The 21239-nt window shown below is 43.2% G+C and overlaps 2 protein-coding genes across 2 annotated transcripts in view; both read left to right on the forward strand.

The window, feature by feature from the left end:
• Positions 1-15510, forward strand: part of ACAP2 (ArfGAP with coiled-coil, ankyrin repeat and PH domains 2) — a 71993-nt gene extending 56483 nt beyond the window's left edge. Inside the window, exons 17-23 of the mRNA XM_050902272.1 lie at positions 891-1075; positions 1902-1994; positions 3293-3480; positions 3820-3929; positions 5516-5626; positions 5869-5930; positions 10764-15510. Of these exons, the coding sequence (XP_050758229.1) occupies positions 891-1075; positions 1902-1994; positions 3293-3480; positions 3820-3929; positions 5516-5626; positions 5869-5930; positions 10764-10867 (853 nt within the window). The 3' untranslated portion in view covers positions 10868-15510. The remainder of the gene's footprint in view (positions 1-890; positions 1076-1901; positions 1995-3292; positions 3481-3819; positions 3930-5515; positions 5627-5868; positions 5931-10763) is intronic.
• A 132-nt stretch (positions 15511-15642) lies between these two features.
• The window catches only part of XXYLT1 (xyloside xylosyltransferase 1), a 37148-nt gene continuing 31551 nt past the window's right edge, over positions 15643-21239 (forward strand). Inside the window, exon 1 of the mRNA XM_050902853.1 lies at positions 15643-16068. Within this exon, the coding sequence (XP_050758810.1) occupies positions 15643-16068 (426 nt within the window). The remainder of the gene's footprint in view (positions 16069-21239) is intronic.

Consider the following 21239-nt stretch of genomic DNA (forward strand, 5'->3'; position numbering starts at 1 on the left):
TGTACGTGAGCTCTGCTGCTTTACAGCAACCATCTAACGATATACTGCTGTCTTCCATTTCTCTGATGCTAATTTGTGTTTGAAGGTAGTTTACTAATGTTTTGTTCTGCTGTATAAGATGTTTTTTAAAACTTTGGTTTTTACCAGCTTTCCAGTTCTGCGCTGCTTGCTGTCAGGCAGTTTTATGGTATAGAAAACAGCGTTTTATAAAGTGTTGGCAATTTGTAGACAATGATAGTAATATAAATAATGTAGGAGATTCGCTAGATGTTCCTTCTAGTGGTAACTGCTTTTCAGCAGTTTCAATAGTAATACTTTTATAGCCCCTTTCATCAGTTTGTTACAACTGGTGTGTGTGTCTTAAGATGATAACCTCAGGTTGCAAGAAAAAATATTTCAGTATGCATTATGGAACTGGTGGCTGTGCCTACCTGAGGGTTATTGTTGTTATTGTTCTCTTGTGCAATCTTGATGTTCCTTTAACAAATGTTGCAATTTATATTTACCTAAGAAACTAGATATATGCTGTATTAATTGGTTATTAACAATGTAAAACATGTATAAAGGATTAATGCCAAGAAGTAACATAGAGTAACTAATGCTTATTTCTTCCACATCCCACTTTCTAAAGTCTCTGCCTGAAAGAAAATATACATATATGAACTTAACAAAATTACTTTCTTTTGAGCCTTATGCAAAATTTAATCAAGAATCCAGAAGGAGTTAGACAGTGTGCTTTTCATCTTTCTGAAAATGTGCTGTAAATGTGTCTTATGTGCAATGCCAAACTACAATTTTGGTTACTGGCTTTAGTATGAAATAGATGTTCTTTTAATACATGAAAATACTAAATATTAGCTTACTAACTGCAGGGATTTTGTATATGACAGGCAGGAGAAGGAGGCATACATCAGAGCAAAATACGTGGAAAGAAAGTTTGTAGAGAAGCAGCCTGCATCAGTATCTCTGCTTGAATCTGGAACAAAAGTTTTGCCTCAAAGTCAGGAAGAGAAAAGGCACAGTGGCCATGAAAAATCCCTTTTGGCAGGGGAACAAGGTGCAGCATCCCAAAAAGGTATTTACACACTTCTCTCCTTAGCTATATTACACATGTTCTTTTTAAAGTAACATATTTTTGTATTAATTGATTTCCTGCCTCGTGCAGAGAAATCAGAATCTGTCTTTTAATGGGTCATGGCCTAGTTCAGAAGTATAGGGGAGAAAAGACTTGTTTGGAGATGTGCATTTTTAGGTGGGGAAGAATTTGGAGTGGGGATGCTTATCATTCAGAAACATATTAACCACCTTCTTTCCTCCGTATTTTCATCCTTCTTAGTTTTTCCAATAACGTTCTTTCCTGCCCTATCCCTTCCTTACTGCCTGCTTTGTGCTTTGCTAACTTGCATGTCCCAGCGGTTGCTGTAAGTAGCGACGAGGCGAGGCGGGAGTCTCTGTTCTGTCCTGATGAACTAGATTCACTCTTCTCCTACTTTGATACCTCTTCAAAACTACGTAGTAGTAAGTACTACAGCTATGGCGTGTTCAGTATTTGCACTAGTGATCCATTGTGTGTTGTGGCCATCTCCCCGCCTTTAATCTATTGTCTCCAGACTACCGCATTGCTTAGTGTTTTCATGAAATAATTTAAGCTTTTTTACTTATCCTGATCTTTTCCTTTCTAATAATCTTTGACATTTATTATTATTATAAATGTTATGGTTGCTATATGTGACTTCATATTTTTCTATGGGTGCATTAAGAATATTGAATAACTACTAGTCATTTAAAAAAAAAAATATGTATTCAGGACCAAGTATAAGAGCTTGCTTTATTATCATGGTATCTGTGAAGAGTACGTAACTTATGGTCTGCATAGTAATTACAGTTTCTCCCCAAAACAGTACGAAGCAGTGACAGTGGGATCCAGCAGAGTGCTGATGACAGCAGAGAACACCTTGCCTCTACTATATCAGCTAACAGTTTGTATGAACCAGGTGTGTTAGGCTCTGCACTTTAAGATGAAAATTTAATCACTCCTTGGTAGCGTGTTCTTGTAAAAGATTAGTACTTGGTGACACAATTCATGTCTCTGCTATCCTGGTGGGCTGAAACATTTTTAACAAGGGTAATAATTGCTTGAGTGACCTTTCTCTCCTCCAGGCTTGGTAGCAAGAGTGACATTGAATCCTTCTAAATGAGTTCAGAGAACTATGTTTTTTCCAGTCAGATGATACTGAGCCAGAACACTGTTTTATTGCAGATAGAGCAATGCTGCATTTTGATACAGACAAGTCTCCGCAGAAATGCATAATCCTTTTATAAATAGTTAAATCCTTGGAGATAGAGTTCCTGTTAAGTCACAGATAGTAGGCTTTTATGTGTTATTTGAGCATTCTTGCTTAACTTTTCTACTTATGTGGACTTGACCATGTCTTTAAACATTACCCCCTCTTTACTCAACGTTTTATAAATTGATTGATGGAATTATTTGCTATCTAATATTAGCATCCTGGTCTGACAAATGTATTGAGTATGGCTTGTCAAAATATCAAAAACATTTATTTATAAAGCAGACTTATTCTTCTACATCAAAGCACTCTTCTGAGGTATCTTTTAAGTCCAGTAGTTCACAGCTGTGGTTTGTAGGCAAGCAGCATGTGGCTTGGATCCTTTCTTTGACTGCATTGTAGAAACACTCATGAAGCTGTAACTCATGAAAGCTTACATATAACAATGTCTTTATCTCCCAGACTTCACTCTGTAAAACTCTTATTGAGATGAGAAGAAAGATTATGCTTTAGTCCAAAAGATTATAGCCACAGCAAGTAATTGGTAAATGACAATGGTATCTTTTAACGAAAATTAGGTCAGAACAGTATTAACCTCATATTCAGGTGTATCAAGCTGTTGCAGATGAAGATATATTTGTATGACTACATCTCTGCAGGAAATTAGTTTTATTCATATCTTGCAGTATAGGATAAAACACACTTCTAACCTAAAATAATTTCTTAGAAATGACATGGAATGTGTAGATTGAGGGATATTCACATGTGCCAGTAATGTGGAGAGAATGTTTTCTGGGCAGTAATAATTCTGTGAAGTGGCCATGCCTGAATGCTGGAACAAGCTAAAGGCATCTGTGACTTCTCCTGGCAGAATGGGGCAACAATGCACAGCATTCTGCAAAACCTGAGCTACCTTACACCAGAGAAATGACATTTTTGGTCAGAATTCCGGGAAGTACCTTATAAAAACAGGGATTAGGTAAGCAATTTTTTTTTCTTTTCAGAAGGAGACAAGCAAGGGTCTTCTGTGTTCTGTGACTCCAAACAGCCTAGTCCAGGATTGCAGCTGTATCGAGCTGCCTTTGAGAAGAATCTTCCTGATATGGCAGAAGCATTGGCCCATGGAGCTGAAGTAAACTGGGTCAACGTAGAAGAAAACAAAGCAACACCGCTCATTCAGGCAGTGCGAGGGGTATGTGATATACAGCACTGACTGATGTGGGAGGAGGGGAAGGGGAATAATAGGGATATTTCTGTGTCACTGTTCCTTTTGAACTGCTTGCTTTGCTAATGAATGATAATGTGATGATGAAGTTGTCTTTACAGTGTTCTCTCAAAGTTGTTTCTGAACTATTTTTTTCCTGTTAATGCTTTGTTTGGAATTATATAACCTAGTAGCGTTTAAATTTGATATGGAAGCAAATCCCTTTTGCTTCCTTTGCCATATGACTCAGTGGTGAGAAGGCAGAACACATTTGGCTCTTATTCTAGAGATCTGGTGCTGAATTGTTTCTTTGCTTTTATTCCATAGGGTTCGTTGGTTACTTGTGAATTTTTGCTGCAGAATGGGGCCAATGTGAACATCAGGGACATGAAAGGAAGAGGCCCCCTGCACCATGCCACGGTTCTAGGACACACTGGGTAACTCACTGCTCCAGAATTTGTAAATGGCCATCCTTTACTGTAGTTGTTAATGTGAAGCTTCTTCATTTCCCCAAATATTCTGGCATTTTAATATATTTCAGGTGATATAGGTTTTTCTTAAACTTTTGTGGTGAGAGAGGAAATAACACTTTGAATTAGCAGTCTCATCTGCTAGCAAAACACACCTATAAGCACACTTTGGTCCATTTTGTAAAAACGTATATTTAACAGTGCTTTGAAATAGCATGAACCTTTGGTGAAGACTCATGAGATTTTTCTCATTTTCTTAAGAAATATGTGTCATGGTTTAACCCCAGCCGGCAACTAAGCCCCACACAGCCGCTCGCTCGTTCCCCTCCAGTGGGATGAGGGAGAGAATCAGCAGGGTAAAAGTGAGAAAACTTGTGGGTTGAGATAAAGGCAGTTTAATAGGTAAAGCAAACCAAGGAATTCATTCACCACTACCCATCGGCAGGCAGGTGTTCAGCCATCTTCATGAAAGCAGGGCTCCATCATGTGTAATGGTGACTTGGGAAGACAAACGCCATCACTCCAAACGTCCCCCCCTTCCTTCTTCCCCTAGCTTTATATGCTGCGCATGACATCATATGGTATGGAATATCCCTTTGGTCAGTTGGGGTCAGCTGTCCCGGCTGTGTCCCCTCCCAACTTCTTGTGCACCCCCAGCCTGCTCGCTGGTGGGGTGGGGTGAGAAGCAGAAAAGGCCTTGACTCTGTGTAAGCGCTGCTCAGCAGGAACTAAAACATCCCTGTATTAGCAACACTGTTTTCAGCACAAATCCAAAACATAGCCCCATACTAGCTACTGTGAAGAAAATTAACTCTACCCCAGCCCAAACCAGCACAATATGATACAAATAGGAGAAATAGGGGTATGTGAGGGCCAAGGCTTTTTCTGACTCATCCCACCTGTGTGTTGCACTGAGAGTGTATCTAATTTCAAAATGTACTGCATTACATCTTGAGTTTTGGAATCATGGCTTTTAACTGAAACCCTGTACCAGCTCAATTCAAGTGAGGACATAATCTGGTTGGTGGTGCCCAAACTCTTTGCATGCATGAATTCTAAATAAAGTGCAACAACTTGGGAGAGTTTAAGAGGTAAGCTTAGTCAGTATGCCCTGTTTATAAAGATTAAGAATTATAATAGCAGAGAAAAATTAGATCAGTTTCTATTGGGTAAATTGGGCACCTATGAACTGTATTCTTTCCTGTATTGATTTATCCTGCTCAGTGGTTCTTGTCTGTTGTGGTAAAAGGGATGAGGTTTTTTGGTTCTACAACCTAAGATGATACAGGAAGATAGTCTCGCTTCTGAAGGGTTCAACTCCTTGCTGAACTAGCGTGATTTGAGTTAGGCTATCTTTCTAATGTGGATTAAATAATTAAAGGTTTTGCTTACTGCTGTGTTAATGTCTTAGTTGTTCTAGATGAACAGCACTGTTTTGATATGTTCAAGAGACTTTTGGCGATTTAAGCCAAATACATTGCATCCAGCTTGAATTTATTTGCTTTTTTCCTTTATTGTTGTGAAAATTATTCTTACATGCTTTTTCTAAACAGACAAGTGTGTTTATTCCTAAAACGAGGAGCAAACCAGCATGCCACTGATGAAGATGGGAAAGATCCATTGAGTATAGCAGTAGAAGCTGCAAATGCAGATATTGTAACGTTGTAAGTTGTACGTTCTGTTTTTGACTAGGTAACTAGGTTTTCCTATTCTGTTTCAAGTTAAAAATATAAGACATGTCAAAATTCCTTTACATAAAAACAAGGAGAGCAAAAGAAAAATCAGTGTGCACTATCCGTAGATGACCTCACTGGTGTGAGGTTCAGGAGTGCATTGTAGGTCTTGAATTGCAGTCTTTTTTAGTGCTTTAAAGATGACATTTTTCTTTTTGTTTCCTAAATCATAGGTTGCGTTTAGCAAGGATGAATGAAGAAATGCGTGAATCAGAAGGACTCTATGGACAGCCAGGTCAATATTCTACTAATAACCATACTGAAATGCAGTATAAGAAGTGTATTCAGGAATTTATCAGTTTACAATTAGATTCTTAGGATCTGAGGGAGATTTAAGATAGCTTCATACAATAATGTTTATAAACAGCTGACACATGTTAAAGCTTCATTGAAATTCACTGGTGTGACTTTGTCAGAGTATTTAGGGGACCTAAAAGGAGAGTGTTTAAAGTACATTATTATAGTAGTGTATGTTCCTACAGCCATTACCAACCTGTTTTGCTGGTGGTTGTCCACAGTTTTCTCCTATTGATGTTCCATTGAAATTCACGTAATATTAGGATTTACCTGACATTATTTAGTAGCAGCCTTCTGACCTGGGTTGCTCAGAGACAGCTGAGGAGTTCATCTTATTACAGGATACCATTCTCCTTCCTGTGGAATGGTCCTCTTTTTCTTCTTTAAGAAAAAATGCTTGCACACCAATGTAAAAATGTACATCAGATATTTCAAAATAACTCCAGACAGAAATAGGAACGCATTATTTCCTCAAATTTTATTTTTAAATATTTTTATTTAAGATAAAAATAAGAAACAAAACAGTCATTCTTAAGTATGTATTTTTGTATGCATAGTATCTTACCATTTGATTAAAAAAAAAAGAATTGGCAGACATTTGAGCCAACTGGTACAAGAAAGTAACAAATTATATTTAATGAATATGTGCAACTTTATTCTCAGGCACTCGGTCCTAATTTACACTATGTTCTGATGTGATATTTATGCAAGCCATTTCTTCTATTATGGTATGCTTCCATAGGAACCTAATTTAATCTCATGCAAATATCAATGAATGCATGCTTGATTGTCAAGTTAGCTGAAAACACGCTGCTATACCTGGCAGTAGTGAAAGGCAAACTTTATTTTTAAGGTTGAGTGCTGAGTACTCTTGGCTCACTCCTATAAAGCCCTTATGTATTTTCTACTGATTCAAAAGGATTCTGTGTGATTATGTCTTTTACCAGATTGGGGCTGGAATATACTCAAGGGGCAACATTGAGTGTCATGTCAATATCCCAGATGAACTCTATTAAATAAGCCCAATTTGTTTAGTTTCTCCTTAAGAATAGATGTTTTTCAAATTTATTTTTAAACAAACCTAGGAAATTCAAATTGAAACAATAAAAGTACTATAGACACTCAGACATTCAAATGCTTTCTTTGGCAGAGCAACAGATAATTTAAAAGTATACACTCGATTATGAGCTTAAATGAGGAAGAATTCCCCACTCAGAAAATGCGGCAGGCTACGTATATGAAAAAAGTCTATTGCCAGTTTGGCCATTTTGAATGTAAAGCTGTTTTCTGATATAATGCATACTACTTCACTGACAGGCTGAAGGTAACAAATACTGAAGTATTTTTGAGTCTCCTCATTTTTATTTTAAGAGGTAAAAATAATAACTACCAGTTTCAAATAGTAAAATGTCTTTGTTTTAAGGGAGGTAGGTATTTTGATTCAAAAGCTCTGTGCTAAATCATAAATGAATATTTTAGATCATTTAATTGACCTGTCACAAATCCAAAATTATTATAAACCAGAAAATGTTTGTATAGTTTGTCCAAATGCCTCAGTTGGTTACTAAACGTTACAAATGTTTAGTAGAATGTTTCATTCATAACAAATACAGGTACTACTTACATGAAAATATGAATGTGTTTAAACTGGAGATGGGGGAGACTGTTTTCCCCGACATCTTGTTTAAAATATTTTTTAGTCAGATTCTTCAATTAGGTAGATGAAATAAAAAGCTGGCTAAGTCTTTCACTGAAAATATCTTGACCTTTTTATCAGTTTGTATTACAGTAGAATCTAGACACTGCAGTTGATACAATCTGATCCAGATATTTTACAGATAGTGTCTGATCCTTGTCAACAGGCAAGATTGACAATGGAAAGTAGAGCTGCCACAATGGATAGAGCTTGCCCAAAATCAGGGGGAGGGTATCATTAGAATAACTTTTGAAATTCAGGCCACAAGCTGTAGCACAGTGTCCCAGGCAGGAGATCTTGCTGTATCTTTGGATAGTATAGCTCTGCTCTCCTTGATTCTTTACTTGCTGAAGTCTCTTTTGAAACTTGAAGTAAATATTTGAGTGTTTTAAATGTTAATGTCTGCTAGCCTGCCAGAAGGGTTGTGTAAATGTGTAAGTGTAAGCACAAAACCTGTCTCTGCTGTCACAAGGTATGATACTTTTACGTGGTTGTAGAGGAGGCAGGTCTTTTTCACTGCATATACATGTTAAATTATCTGCACTGCCCTTATTTTAGAACTCCTCTTTTCCAAAATTATGATTCTAGAAGAAAATAAGGGTTTTCAAGACAATTGTGTTTGCTGGGAGCTATGTGAGGGTAAATATCGATGTATGAGTTTGCTGTCATCAGGGTGAAGCCAACTGCCTATTTCTCCGCTTTAGTAATGCAGTTGATGAACAATTACTAATGTAGCTAATGGCATCAACATTTCTAATTTAAATATACCCAGCTGGTTTGAGCTACTGAGAGAATGTATATATTGCTTTGCAAGGTACAGTTGGTCTTCCAAAATATTCCTAGAATGGGAACTAGCTGAAACTAGCTTGTTCCACAAAAAGTTCATTTCTGGTGGTAGAAGCCATATGCACCATTGTACTGTTTCTTGTGTACTTGAGTGCTCATCTTCTGGTGCTACAGTATGTCTGCTAACTATTTGATATTAGTATTGCTACTTTTTCTTCCTGTCTTTTCTCGAATGTATGATGTGTGCCTTTTGAGTTACTCTGGTGTTAAATGGTAAAGCAGTGTTATAGTATTTTTGTACATAAGATCTGCACTTTAGGGAAAACATTGCTTGGAAAGGGAATTTCCAGAATTCAATTTTAAAGTAGGATTTTAAAATAATTATAAGGTTTACACTATTAAGTATTTTAATGCAGCATACAAACTAAAGGGGCACTTTATTTTAGTCTATTTTTGTATGTAATATTTTTGTTATGTAAGAGAGTCAAAAACAGAGCTACAATGTATCTTGCAAAAATAGCTTTTGTTTTTTCTTTCAAGTTAATTTGAAAGAACTAAATATGGCAACTTGAACTACAGTACTAGTTCACCAGTGGAACCCACTTCTGTACTAAAAGCGTAATTGCTTTTATCATACAAGCTTGATTCCGATTTGTGATCTTCATAGCTGTTCTCTTGGTGAATGTAACAACTCCCTTCATTCTATGCTTATCTCCCAGTGCAAGCAGTTATCAGAAACCGTTACAATAAAATGTGTCCTGTGCCTGCTTCATCTCTAGAACATACTTGAAACTAAATCTGAAAACCAAAAGGGAATTTCACTAGAACTGACTTTTCCTAGTAGAGCAGTATTGAATGTATTTATCTTTTAAAGTCTGGGAAGAATTGTGACATTACATTTTTATATAAACGCACATGCCATGCATGTTAAATATTTCTGGAAGGTGAGTTATTTCTGAAAGTGTTTTTAAATGAATGGAGTCTCATCTCCAAAAGAATAATAGTTCTAATATTGGAAATGTGCATTAAAAAATGGAAAAACAAAACAGTGTAACTTTTCACTGTACTGCAAACTTTTAAACACAAAAATATCCTTTTTAAAAGTGCCCTTTGGAAAAAAAAAAAAGTGGTGGAATAATACTTTTCTTCTGCAATCATATTGGGGAAAAAAGAATCTTCATGTTCAACATACATGATGAGAGAGATTTTGGGTTGATTTCTTTGTCATGCTATTAATCAGGCTGTCAGCAAGGAACAGTAGTGCTGGGATCTTGTGTCCTGTGTGGTCATCTGTGTTGGGAAGACAGTAAAATTTGGATGGCTGCATAGTTCCTGACCAGACCAAATGTTTTATGCATTTAATTCCCTTTGAAGGCAATAGGGTATGGTTAATGTTTTAAAACGAAACCTGAACTCAAGGCCCAAAATGCTGCAGCAGATGAAAGAATGTGAAAATGTCCATTTTAAAGTGGCAAAATAATGACTTGGCAATGACTCAAGAAGTAATCATTCCTGAATGTGTTTTCCTGTGTAGACAGGGAGGGGGGGAGGGAAACAGGCCTGGTGGAAATTGCTGCCATCCCTCGTTTTGGAATACATACTAGTATTTGGGTTGTGTTTAAGCACAAAGGCTGAAGATAAAAAAACCAAATGAAAGATGTTTAAGGAAAGTATCATCACTCTTATAGATAAAACTAAAAGATGTAATGAATGTTCAGAATGCATGTAAAAATGTATATTTGCTGAAGTAATAGACCAGAAGGATTTATGAACAATAATTTCTCTACTTAGGGTTGTTTTTTTTAATACTATTTCTTGCTGATTGTTTCTTTTGTGGAGAGTTCTGTCTGGCTGTAAGACTTCTGACCTCTGTTTCCAAGTAAATCTTTATTTATGCCATAATTCTACTTTTCTGAAGAGAATCTTGTTTAGCACTTCCTTGCAAAAACAAGGATTTTATTCTTTAATAGCTAATAAACTTTTTTCCTTTTTACATTGCTTTAAAATGCTTTCATTTTTCCTTTCTAACTGTGAACTTTCCTCTGTGTGGCTGCCTGTGAGGTACTGTTTCAGGTATAGTTTGGCTTTGTTTAATTTGCTTCTACAGAACGTGCATGCAAGTAAACAGTCCCAAAGAGTTCACATCAGCGTCATTCCATCTATAAGCAATCTTGATACATGAATAAGTGTTATACAGTAATTGGTAGCACAGTAGGGCATTTGTGCAATGGTGGGTGATGTTAACTATCACAAATGTTTAAAACTGTTTCCCTTTTCTTTTCTACCTAGGAGATGAAATTTATCAGGACATTTTTCGTGACTTTTCTCAAATGGCATCAAATAATCCAGAGAAGCTAAACCGTTTCCAGCAGTCAGATTCCCAGAAGTCTTAAGTGTCAAGAAGGAAAAGAACCTGATCCTTATAGTGCAAGTCTTTTTTTTTTTTTACTGTAACAGAATGAATTATATGCATTTTGTTAGATAGTTTGCATAAAATGACCACTCTAACGTAGCTTTAGATTGTGGTAGCTGGGGAAATGTATGAGTTGTTTTATGTTCTACAGTGCGTATACCTCAGCAGCTGAAGAAAATGTTTAAAAAAAAAAAAAAAGGAATACCTGCTAGCTCAGTATAAAAATAGTACCTGTTAGCAAGTACGAAGTTTGTCTGTGGTTCGTATGTAAAGTTAGCAGAGCGCAGCCGTATGCGTTGCAGACTCCGGATGGTGGGATGATCAGACCAGCTTTGCTATTTAGTATCGCCCACTGTCATCTGTCTCCCTATTGCCATGAAGAATGTGCCTCTGACAGGAAGGTCTGGGTTGCATTTTCTGGGACTGTTTGGAAGGGAGATTGGGTAATGACTTACCGAGTTGTCCTATTTGTGGGCCTAGAACTTAAGATTCTCTTGTTCCAAGAGACTGACTCTGGTTAGAGGTGGGCTGTTAATAGCAAGACACGGTAACTCCTGCTCTTTTGCAAGCTCTTTCACAGTGGAAGCTTTAACACCAGGCTGGCCTTTATGCTAGTGACTGCAGGTCAGTCACAATAGGTATATATCCTGGAGGACCAAACTTCTAAGAGCAGTCTATTTTCCTTTTTTTCTCTTAAATTAAACTTTCTGTGCAGCAAATATACTTTTAAATGAGCATGTGGAACCTTTCATGAAAAATAAACTTAATCCTTCTAGACATGATGTGGGGTTTGTTTGTAGTATTTTGACATCAAAACTTGAAATTTGAGACATGAAACTAAATATTGAGCCAAGGGAGTTTGTTTAGAACAGTTGTACAAAGGCTGTTTGTTACCTTTTTCTTTTTGCTGTTCTCACTACTAGCCCTAAGCTGAATCTCATATGTAATGCAGCCACCCTAAATTTAGGGCAGTCAACGCTTTATATCAGGAAGCAGTATCCTTTATCTAATCTGCAAAGACGTGTATGTATACATGTTGTCTAAACTAAGGTGTGCACAAGAAAACCTAGGAATTTCACCGCACATTTTTGCAAAGTAACGATGAGTATAGTCTCCAGCTGTGTTCTGAGGGCAGCAATGCAACTTGCTTTATTCAATAGTGAGCTGATGATGTGCGTGCATAAATGGTGTCTGTAGATACATGCTTATGTGTCAGGTTATACCTAGATAGTAATCACCTGAAGCCCCAAACCAGCAGATGCAATTCTTTATGCTCTATTTGTGTGCCCTATGGACAACTTAAGAAGAATTTTTAGGTAACATAGTATCAATGTGAGTTTTTAGTAATGCTGATAGCCATGGCATTATGCTAACCTGCTGTCTAAATGTATTTAGGAAATGAATTGGCTTTTCTCCAAGCTGACTAAGATAAGCAAAATTGGGTAAAAAAAATTCTGTAAACTGTGGTAAAATTAAACTTTCTGGCATGTTAAATTTTAACAAAGTATTTCAAATATTTATAATTTTGCATCAAATGTATAATAATGCATCAAATCTGGATGGTTATTGCTGCAAAGTTAGTAGCGTTTTAAAATTGTCCAATAGATTCTTTTTCCAAGCAGAAGAATCTTACAAAACAGTTCTTGCTTCGTGTGTAGTCTAATTATGCTAGGAAAAGCAGATTCTGCCCATTTAAAGAGTGCATTTAGTCTGAATAATAAGAAACTTAGGAATATCACCTGTAATCAGTAACTTTGAGTAAGTTGTTTTTTAAATAGCTGTCTATGAAATGATAATATACTTCCTAATCTGCAGTATTTAACAGCAGTGGATGTTTTAGTAGATCTTAGAAAAAGTAAAATTCCCGGTGTACAGATGGGACAATGTAAGATATGACTATGTATAGTACACACTTTAGACATAGGTTTTTCTAAAGATTTGTCTCTTGCAGCCTACATGGCAGGCAGTATATAGTGTGATTGGCTGTAATGTAAAGCTACCTAAAGCTTAATGGCATAATCGCTATCTCAGTCTATGCTGCTGGAAAAATGTCTGAGACACTTGTTTCACATCGCCACTGGTGTTTTCCTTCCTAGCCACAAAAATCTCGGTGACAAATTTTGCGGGACGACTTCCTGTAGACAAAAAAAAAGTTTCTTCCCTGTAGCTCTGCAGATCCATGTGCTGCATTTCCGACTCTCATCTGCCTGGGAAGCAGTATCAGCCTATTTATGCTGAAGGACTAATAACATACCTGATCCACAGGTGGTATTACTCTTGTCAGGAGCTCTGGAGTCTTAATGGTTCAGGGAGTAGGTATGTCACTTCTGATCCTGCAGCCTTGTTCCCCAGTCCTTTTAGGTATGCTAGGATATCCAGTATAAACTGTATTCAGTTAAGGCTTTTTTCAGGTCAGGTGCAGTGCATGTGTTATGTTGCTCATCAGCAAAAATGAATATGCCATTAAGTTACATGAAATGTATTGAGGGCTTAGTCCTGCCAGGCACGGGCAGGCTCAGTGCTCCAGGGCCTCTGTAACTCACAGGGTTCAGCCCTCAGTAATGCAAAGTATGGTTATTGCCAGGGCTCTGAAGATCTGGATTCCATATCGAGTTCTGACTCGAGTGCTAATCTTCTGCTCAGTAATATTAGGAAACTTCCATTTTTATTCCAATATGAATCTGAGTATAACTAGAATAGTAGACAGTAAGGCTCCATTGTGCATTAACGTCTTGTACTCTGTACCAGATAATGGGAAGCTTCAGTTCCAGTTCATGTTTCTCTGTAGGTATGAAATATAGTGGGTCTTAATTGGTGAGGTACAAACCAGCAGATTCTTAACAGTTTAAAATTGGCTTTCACGTGGATTTTTAGTAACTTGATAGCCCATTGAAAGATTTTATAGTATTTTTCCTAGCCAGAGTTAGATCATGTGTTCCAAAAGTCTCCTGGAAAGACAAATGTCGAAGGACTCAACAGATATTCTAATGCATCTTGATTTCAGAGGTGTAATTTACTGATGTTGCATGTTGATTAAAATGGTGTCTGTGGTGTCTCCTTAGTGGTCTGTATTGTTTCGATTGCTCATAAGGTTACGTATTTTATGTTAATGTCAGTACAGTTCATATAAACCTAAATTTCTGAATTATCATACTGAATTATGCCACTGAATTATATTAGACATGCTGGAATTTGTTCCCATAAATTTGGGTGAAGGTGGTAGGTGGTAGAAGTCTTTCTTTGCTTTCACAAGCTGCACATATTGCAGTCTGAACGTGTATTTCAGTTGTTCATTAGTACCTTGTGGACTTTGGCCTCCTTACCAGTGAGGACCTAATCCAAGAAGTCACTGAAATCGGTGGCAGTCTTTCCACTGATTTCAGAAGCTTTGGATTGTACCTGTCGTGGCTTCTAATCTTAGTGCGTTAAAGGATCCTGTATTAATACTGCATTTTTCACTCTGTGGGGTTTTATATTTTACCTGTTTATATACTGAGCTGAAACAGTTTTAGAAAATGCAACCAGACCTTCCAACTGCTGTCAGCAAATCCCCATACAAGAGGGAGTTTCTCCTGTTTTGCAGTATGACATCAGTACACACATGTTGTCCAAATTATTAGAGTTCTTGATAGAGCAAAAACTTTGTAGCACTAAAGAAAAAAGGTGAGAACTAGAACAAGCCTAAGGTTAGCTGTGATGTGTCCAGGACTTTGGTGCTTCTCTGCAGCCATCTGTTCTGAAGTGTGGATGTTAACTCTGCTACTTGATCATGAGAATCTCAAATGACACAGTGACTACAAAAGGACCGTTTGATAGAATTACAAATAATGTGTATGTACTAAGGATGTAATATTTTTACGCTGTCAAAAGGACTGAGCTGATTTTTCTGATTTATTTAATACACTGAAAGTATTTTGAGAGTCAGTTTTGCAAACTACCCTCTCTGCCCCTTCACAGATGGCCACTTTTTCCTAAGTTAGAGTTCATGGCGCTTGTTTGTGCAGCCTGATAGCCGAAATGTCTTCCTGTCTTGCTTGCACAAAAGCACATTTTTAAAACAGGGACAACTCCAGAAAGGTAATACTGGGGAAAAGGATGAATGTACCACTTTGGTATGTGCCCTTTCATACGTTGCTTTATCTTTCTGCATACAGTATTTTCTTGTTTCTCTTCCCATGGAAGGAGATGATAGAGGAGGAGAGAATCCCACTCACTTTTCTGTTAGGATTCCAGGTTGTCCGTGTTTTGATAGAAGTCGCTGAGAAATCATCGTTTCCTCAAGCAGAGAGGTTACTCCGTCTGAAATAACGAATTTCTTTTTTTTTTTTCTTTATCCACGTGTCCCTCTGTACTTGATGATGTTTTTTAAGCATTCCAGCAGTAAAATGCTTGCGTTCTCCTGTGAACTCTTCTCCCCCTTAAGGTGTAACTGTAAAGAATGTATAACCAGCCCTAGTTCGCATTTAGTGAGGCTGTAGACTTTGTATCTAAAACTTGGATGTAGTTTTCTGTAGTTGGTCATTGTAAATGAGAGAAACGCACTATTACCTTTGTAGTTAATCGACTGTACATGCTGTAAGGATTGTAAATACTGTACTTGATTAAACCTTTGTATGCGGTGAACGGCCTCGCTGCGGGGCGGGCGCGGGGCGGGCGCGGGGCGGGCGCGGGGCGGGCGCGGGGCGGGCGCGGGGCGGGCGCGGGGCGGGCGCGGGGCGGGCGCGGGCGCGGCATGGCGGCGGCCCCGCCCCCGGCATGGCGGCGATGGGCCGCGCGGCGCGGGGCTGGGCGCGCTCCCAGCCCTGCGCCCTGGCGCTGGCCGCCGCCCTGGCCGTCTGCGCCTTCTACTACCTGGGCGGCGGCGGCGAGACCTTCTCCAGCGCCACCCGCCGCCTCCGCGCCACGCCGCCCGCTCCGGCACACCGCCACCCCCAGCGCGGCGGCGGCGAGGCGGCGGCGGCGGGGGGCCGCGACCTGCACCTCCTGATGATGTTCACCAAGGCGGAGCGGAGCCCGGCGCTGCGCGCCAAGGGGCAGGCGGCGCTGCGCTCCCTGCTGCGGCACGGCCGGCTGGGCGGCGGGGACGCGCTGCACCTCCACCTCGTCACCGAGGGCGCCAGCCGGGACATCGGCCTCGGCCTGCTGCGGGACCTGCTGCGCGGCGCCGCCTTCCGGCACCAGGTGCGACCGGCGGGGCGGGGTCCCCGCTGCGGCCCTGCGCCCTCCCGCGGCCGGCCCGCCGCGGCTGCGGGGCGGGCAGCGGAGCTCCGCGGCGCCGCGGGCCTGGCCTTCGCCGCCCGCCCGCCCGCTGGGGTGCTTGGGCTGGCGGGTGCGCTGCTGGCGGAGCGCCTTCGGGGGCTCTCGCCTGCCTGCCTTCCTGCCGGGTGCTACAAAGGACGCGCGCGGGCGTTCGGAGCGATGTCCGTCTTCCCGTAAGACAAAGGGGGCAGCAGTCGAGTGAAAAGAAGCTTTCTCAACTGGCAGCCCCCGCTCCCGCTCCCTACAGAGGGTGTTTGCTTCCCGTCTGTGCTGGAGAAGGCTGCCTCTCTCCCCAGTCGCTTGAATCTTTTGAAGGGCTTGTTCTGTGTGAGCCGAGGCCCTGCGCTCCCTGCTGCTGCCTGCTGGGAGGTGTCCTGGTGCAGCTCAGTGATTGTCTTACCCAGGACTGGGTGGCTGCATGGCCTGGGAACACCTCTGGCAAACCACTTCTGCTGGAGAAGAGCAGTTGCTCTGAGCAACGCTGCTCCTCTTCTAGAGACCCTGTTGTTAGCCCCGGTTCAGCGTCTCGGCACAAGGACCACGTGTATTTGTGTGTAGATGGCTTCCCAAGCTGGTCCTGCGGGACCATGATTAGAAAAGGCTGTCGCCCTGCTGCTAGCGGCTCTTGAAAAAGAGAATGGAGAGCCTGCAAAGGTTGGAGTGCTTCCGCATGCGAACGTTCATCCTACCTGCCAGAGAAACAGTTCTGCCTCCCAAAAATGTAGTCAGTGCAGTCCGTGCAAAGTCAGGCTTTCCTTCACATTAAACAGGTGTCTGAAAACTGGAGGAGCATTAAATTCAGAAACTCCAGGTAACGTGACTCTCCTGTCCGAAGGTGCTGCTGCAGAGTAGTACTTGGAAGTGTCATCTACTTCTGCTGTAAGTTTTCAGTCTCATCTTTCAGGTATTGAATATTAGCTGAACTCTGCTGAGATGTAACTAGAGAGGTAACCTTAACGTTGTTCATACAGATCATTTGTTGGTAAATAGCCTCACCTCTCCTTTTTCTTAAACAGTGCTTTACTAGTGCTGGCGCTCAGTCAGGTCACGTATCCGTGGTGGGTAACCAGCAGCGTGCCGGCAGTGCTCAGCTCTCTGGAGGGGGTGTGCACAGCTGCCTTCAGGAGGAGTCCTGCCTGCCGCAGCAGGGTGGGCTAGCGGTGCCCCACGACAGTGCGGTGCAAATGTGCAGTGCGGCAGCCTAGCTCAGGTTTGTGGTATCGTGTCCCCTGGAGTGGGGGGACCCCCGGGCCACCATGGCATGCAGATCCCTTCACCCCTCTGTGCGTGTGCCTCACTGCCCTCTGCTCTTCTCAGAAACCAAATTCCTCTGTGGGCAGCCTTGCCAGCATTGCTTCTCAAGGGGGACACGGGCTTGCGAGTTGAATGTTGCATGAGGTGGGGGCATGCAGTGATGTGTCTGTTGCGGGGTGGGCCTCTGTCTGCACGTGCTTGTGGACTCGCAGTAAAGCCTGGCTCATGGTTCAGTGAGTAGGTCTTGCACCTCGGTGAGCAGGTTTTGTGCCAGAACCGATCTCTTGGGTGTAAGCAAGCAGCGTGGTCTGGAGGGGTCTGGAGGGCTCAGGTGATATCTCACTGGGACCTACTCAGTGGGACAGCTTCTTCCCTCTCTCCTGGCAGAGCCTGATGTATCCTGGTTTCATTAGCTAGCCTGTGGTTGGCAGTACACTTCAGATCTATCCACTTACCTGTTTTTAGGTAGAGTTCCTAGTACAGAGCAGAGGCTGTTGCCTGCTCCTCAAGCTTACAGCCTTGCCCCTAATACTTGTGCCAGTTTCTGGTATGCCAGCAGGCGACAGTGCCTCTTCATTTTTGCTGTAGCTGACCCCATTCCTCCTCTTCATCAGCAGGAAACATCACCCTAACTTGGAACTTTGGTGCTGCTAAAATGTTGAAGGTGGTTGATCCTGGTGCTCAGGTAGCGCCAGCAGTAACCCATCTTCATCCTGAGACCTCTCCTTTCCTGGTTCTCTTGGTGTCCCCGGAACACTCTCCCGGTTCTTATGCTGTTTTCCTAGAGCAGGCCCAGAGACGAGGCTTGATAAAGTGCTCAGAGGGCAGCTTGAGCTGCTGAGGCAGGATTGATAAAAACCCTGAGCTTTACTCTTTCTTCATGAGGATGTGATTGAGGCTCTGCTTTGGGAGCTGTCCTTGCCCTCCCCTCCTAGCAGAGCTGGGATCAGTTGGGTCCTCTGTTAGAGTGAAGCCCAGGAATCAGACCTGGATCCCAACCCTTGGGGAAGGTCATGGGCCAGCTCTTGTCTCTCCCTAATCAAATTCAGGAACTTTCAAAATCTCTTGAAGACTGAAGCAGCTGGCTGCAGCCTGCTAGGGCAGCACACGGAGGGTGAGAGCAGAGGGGCTTTGGGGTGCACCGCGGTGGGGTGCGTGGGAGCAGCTTAGGCACAGGACCCTCCCTGCTGCGCAGGGCAGGGCAGACCTGGGCTGTCCCAGTCACGGGGCAGTTGTGACGTGGCGTCCCTGGTCCCACAGCGCCTGTACAGATGTGTCCCAGATGTGGAGCTGAGAGCGCAGCGTGCTGACGGCGAGCGGCAGATGGAGCTGGTGCTCCGTGATGTGCCTGCGTGGCTTTTTGGCGTGGGGTGGAGAGCGGCGGGGTCGGAGGAAGTTGGCCAGGAAGCACCGGTGAGCAGCGGTGCCGGAGGAAAGACTTGCCGCACGCCGGCACCCAGCCAGGACCTGGTCTTCCTGCCCATCCCTCATCCTCCGAGCCCCGGCTTGCAGAGGTTCTGCTGAGCTTTTACCAGGGCTTTTATGCTCGCAGTTGCAGAGAGCGTGTCCTGTCCCGCGGGTTGCAGGGTGATCTCTGCAGCCTCTCCCGCTTCCCGGCGAGCGGGAAGTGCCCGGGAGCGAGCCTGGGCATGTCTCAGCGGCCGATACTGTGCTTACAAAGAGCCCCGGCTCACCCCGTTTCCTGCAACTCTGGGCTGCATGCTCTGACTCCTTGTGCTGATTCATATCGCTTATTTATTCCGTTCCCCTCCGAGAATAAAATTAACTGCGCGCTCTGCTCGTTGCTCTTCCTGATTGCTTGTTTAGATCAGCCCCGCGGAGGATGCTGCCAAACGCTGACTCCTCTGCGGGTCTGGCGCTGTACGAAGACATTCTGGGGTGAATGTAACTGGGCTGCCGTGACCCCGCGCTTACGAGAGAGCTGCAAAGATACCCGGCACGAGAAGGAGGGAAAGTTAAACAGAAACGAAATGTGGGTTGTTTTTTCCTAGTGAATCAATTGAAAGGGTCTTTTCTCAGTGCGGGACGTGTGTTTATAAAACTGTGCTTGCACAGGAAACCCCTAGAACTTATTTTTATTAATGTCCTCAGCAAACATGGTCTGATTTAGCTACGGGGATTTACTGAAAGCTGCTACACAAATAAATAACGAAGTACAAAATTAGCAGCAGATCAACAAGCTGTGCTAAAGTCAGCACTGGGGAGAGGAGAAGCCCTTGCAGTCCTGGAGAGGCTGGCTGGCCTGTGGCTGCGGAAGGAAGATTCAGCTGCTCAGGAGTTTGCTTTGCAGAAGTGCCTAACCAAAGGGTGGGCAAAAGACACAAATTTTCCTGTTTTCTTTGGCAGGGGAGGGAAGGCGGATGATGCTGTGTCTGGAGTTTCAGGAGTATTTTTCCCATGATTTTTGCCCACTGGTGCTTGGCACTCTGCTTATTTCAGAGGTGACTGGAATTGGTTTGACTTTTTTTTCCCCCCTGCTCAGCTGTTTCCTGTGTGGTGTGCGGACCTCAGGCTGCCTTTGCTGGATGCAGAAGGGCAGTTACAGGTGCTGTATTTCTCCTCCACGCTTCTCCAGTCCAGCCAGACCCCGAAGCTGCCCCTGCCGAGCTGGGCTGGGAGCAGAGCATCACGCATCCCAGTGCTGGTGGTGCTGGTGGTGCTCAGCTCCGTGCACAGGTGGTCAGTGCCTTTGCACCTGGAGAGTAGTGGTGTTTTGCTGTGTTTGGTCACCTGGGATCGCTGCCAGCAGCAGCACTCGGTGCTGCCGATCTGCTCCCCGCAGCCGTGCTGCTCTCCCGCCTGTTCCTCTGTCCCTGCAGTGCTGCCAGTGCTAACCACGATGGCGAAGCCGGCTGCGCAGCTTGGCAGGGCTGGAGCAAGATGCTGCCATAATGTTACTGGTAACGGAGTTTTCTCCCCTGCGGTGTCTTGGGGAATATGCTGTGCTATCCAAAGCCAGGTGTGGCTGCTGCTGAGCTCTTCCAATGCACGTTCCTGGTACGTGTTGTTCTGTGGTTTTCCTGCTGTCCTCCTGCAGGTGCTTGGCCCCGAGCCCAGCAGCCGGGACACGAGGAGCGTGGCCGCCCTGCCGAGGGACAGGCTGGCCGCGGAGCCTGCACAAGGGTTCTCATATAGCGCCTGGCTGACGGCAAGGGCCAGTGGCCGAGGGTGGGTGTGTGGGGTGCCCTCCCCAGGAGGGGGGCTGTGGGGACTCCGCTGTGACTGTCCTCCAGCGGTACCCCTCCGTGGGCTCAGCCATCGTGCCCGGGGTCAGGGTGGGCCCATCACCTTGCCTTGTTCGGCATACTGTGGGTCCCACGAGCAGCTCCCCGCCTCCGGCAAGCTCTGCTCTGATGCGAGAGCGCTTTGATCTGGGTAATGTTTTCTGCAAGAAGGTGTGGGAGGAAGAAGCTCCAGACTGCTCACTGCCTCCACCTCTGTGCCAGCCTCGCTGGGCGTCAAAGCAGCCCCTTGTGCATCCCGTAGAGAGAATGGTCATTGCACCAGCTCAGGCTCCAGAGCCGCCTTTTCCTCTGAAGCACTTGACTTGGTTGAGGGTTTTTTTTTTTTAAAAAAAAAAAAAGGGGGGGGGGGGGGCAAATGCTCTAGCCTGCATGTTTAAGTGATAGTGCAGAGAAAAGGAGTGAAACCGTAGAACCGTTGAATAGTTTAGTTTGGAAGGGACCTACAGAGATCGTGGGGTTGAGTTCCCTGCTGAAGGCAGGGCCAGCCTGGGGAAGTGTCTCAGTATCCCTCAAACAAGGGGTATAGGCTCCCTTTTCCAAAATTCAAGTACTGCTGCAAAGTTGTGTCCTTGC

This window comes from Gymnogyps californianus, chromosome 10 (genome assembly GCF_018139145.2).
Source record: "Gymnogyps californianus isolate 813 chromosome 10, ASM1813914v2, whole genome shotgun sequence".
Taxonomy (NCBI): Eukaryota; Metazoa; Chordata; class Aves; order Accipitriformes; family Cathartidae; genus Gymnogyps; species Gymnogyps californianus.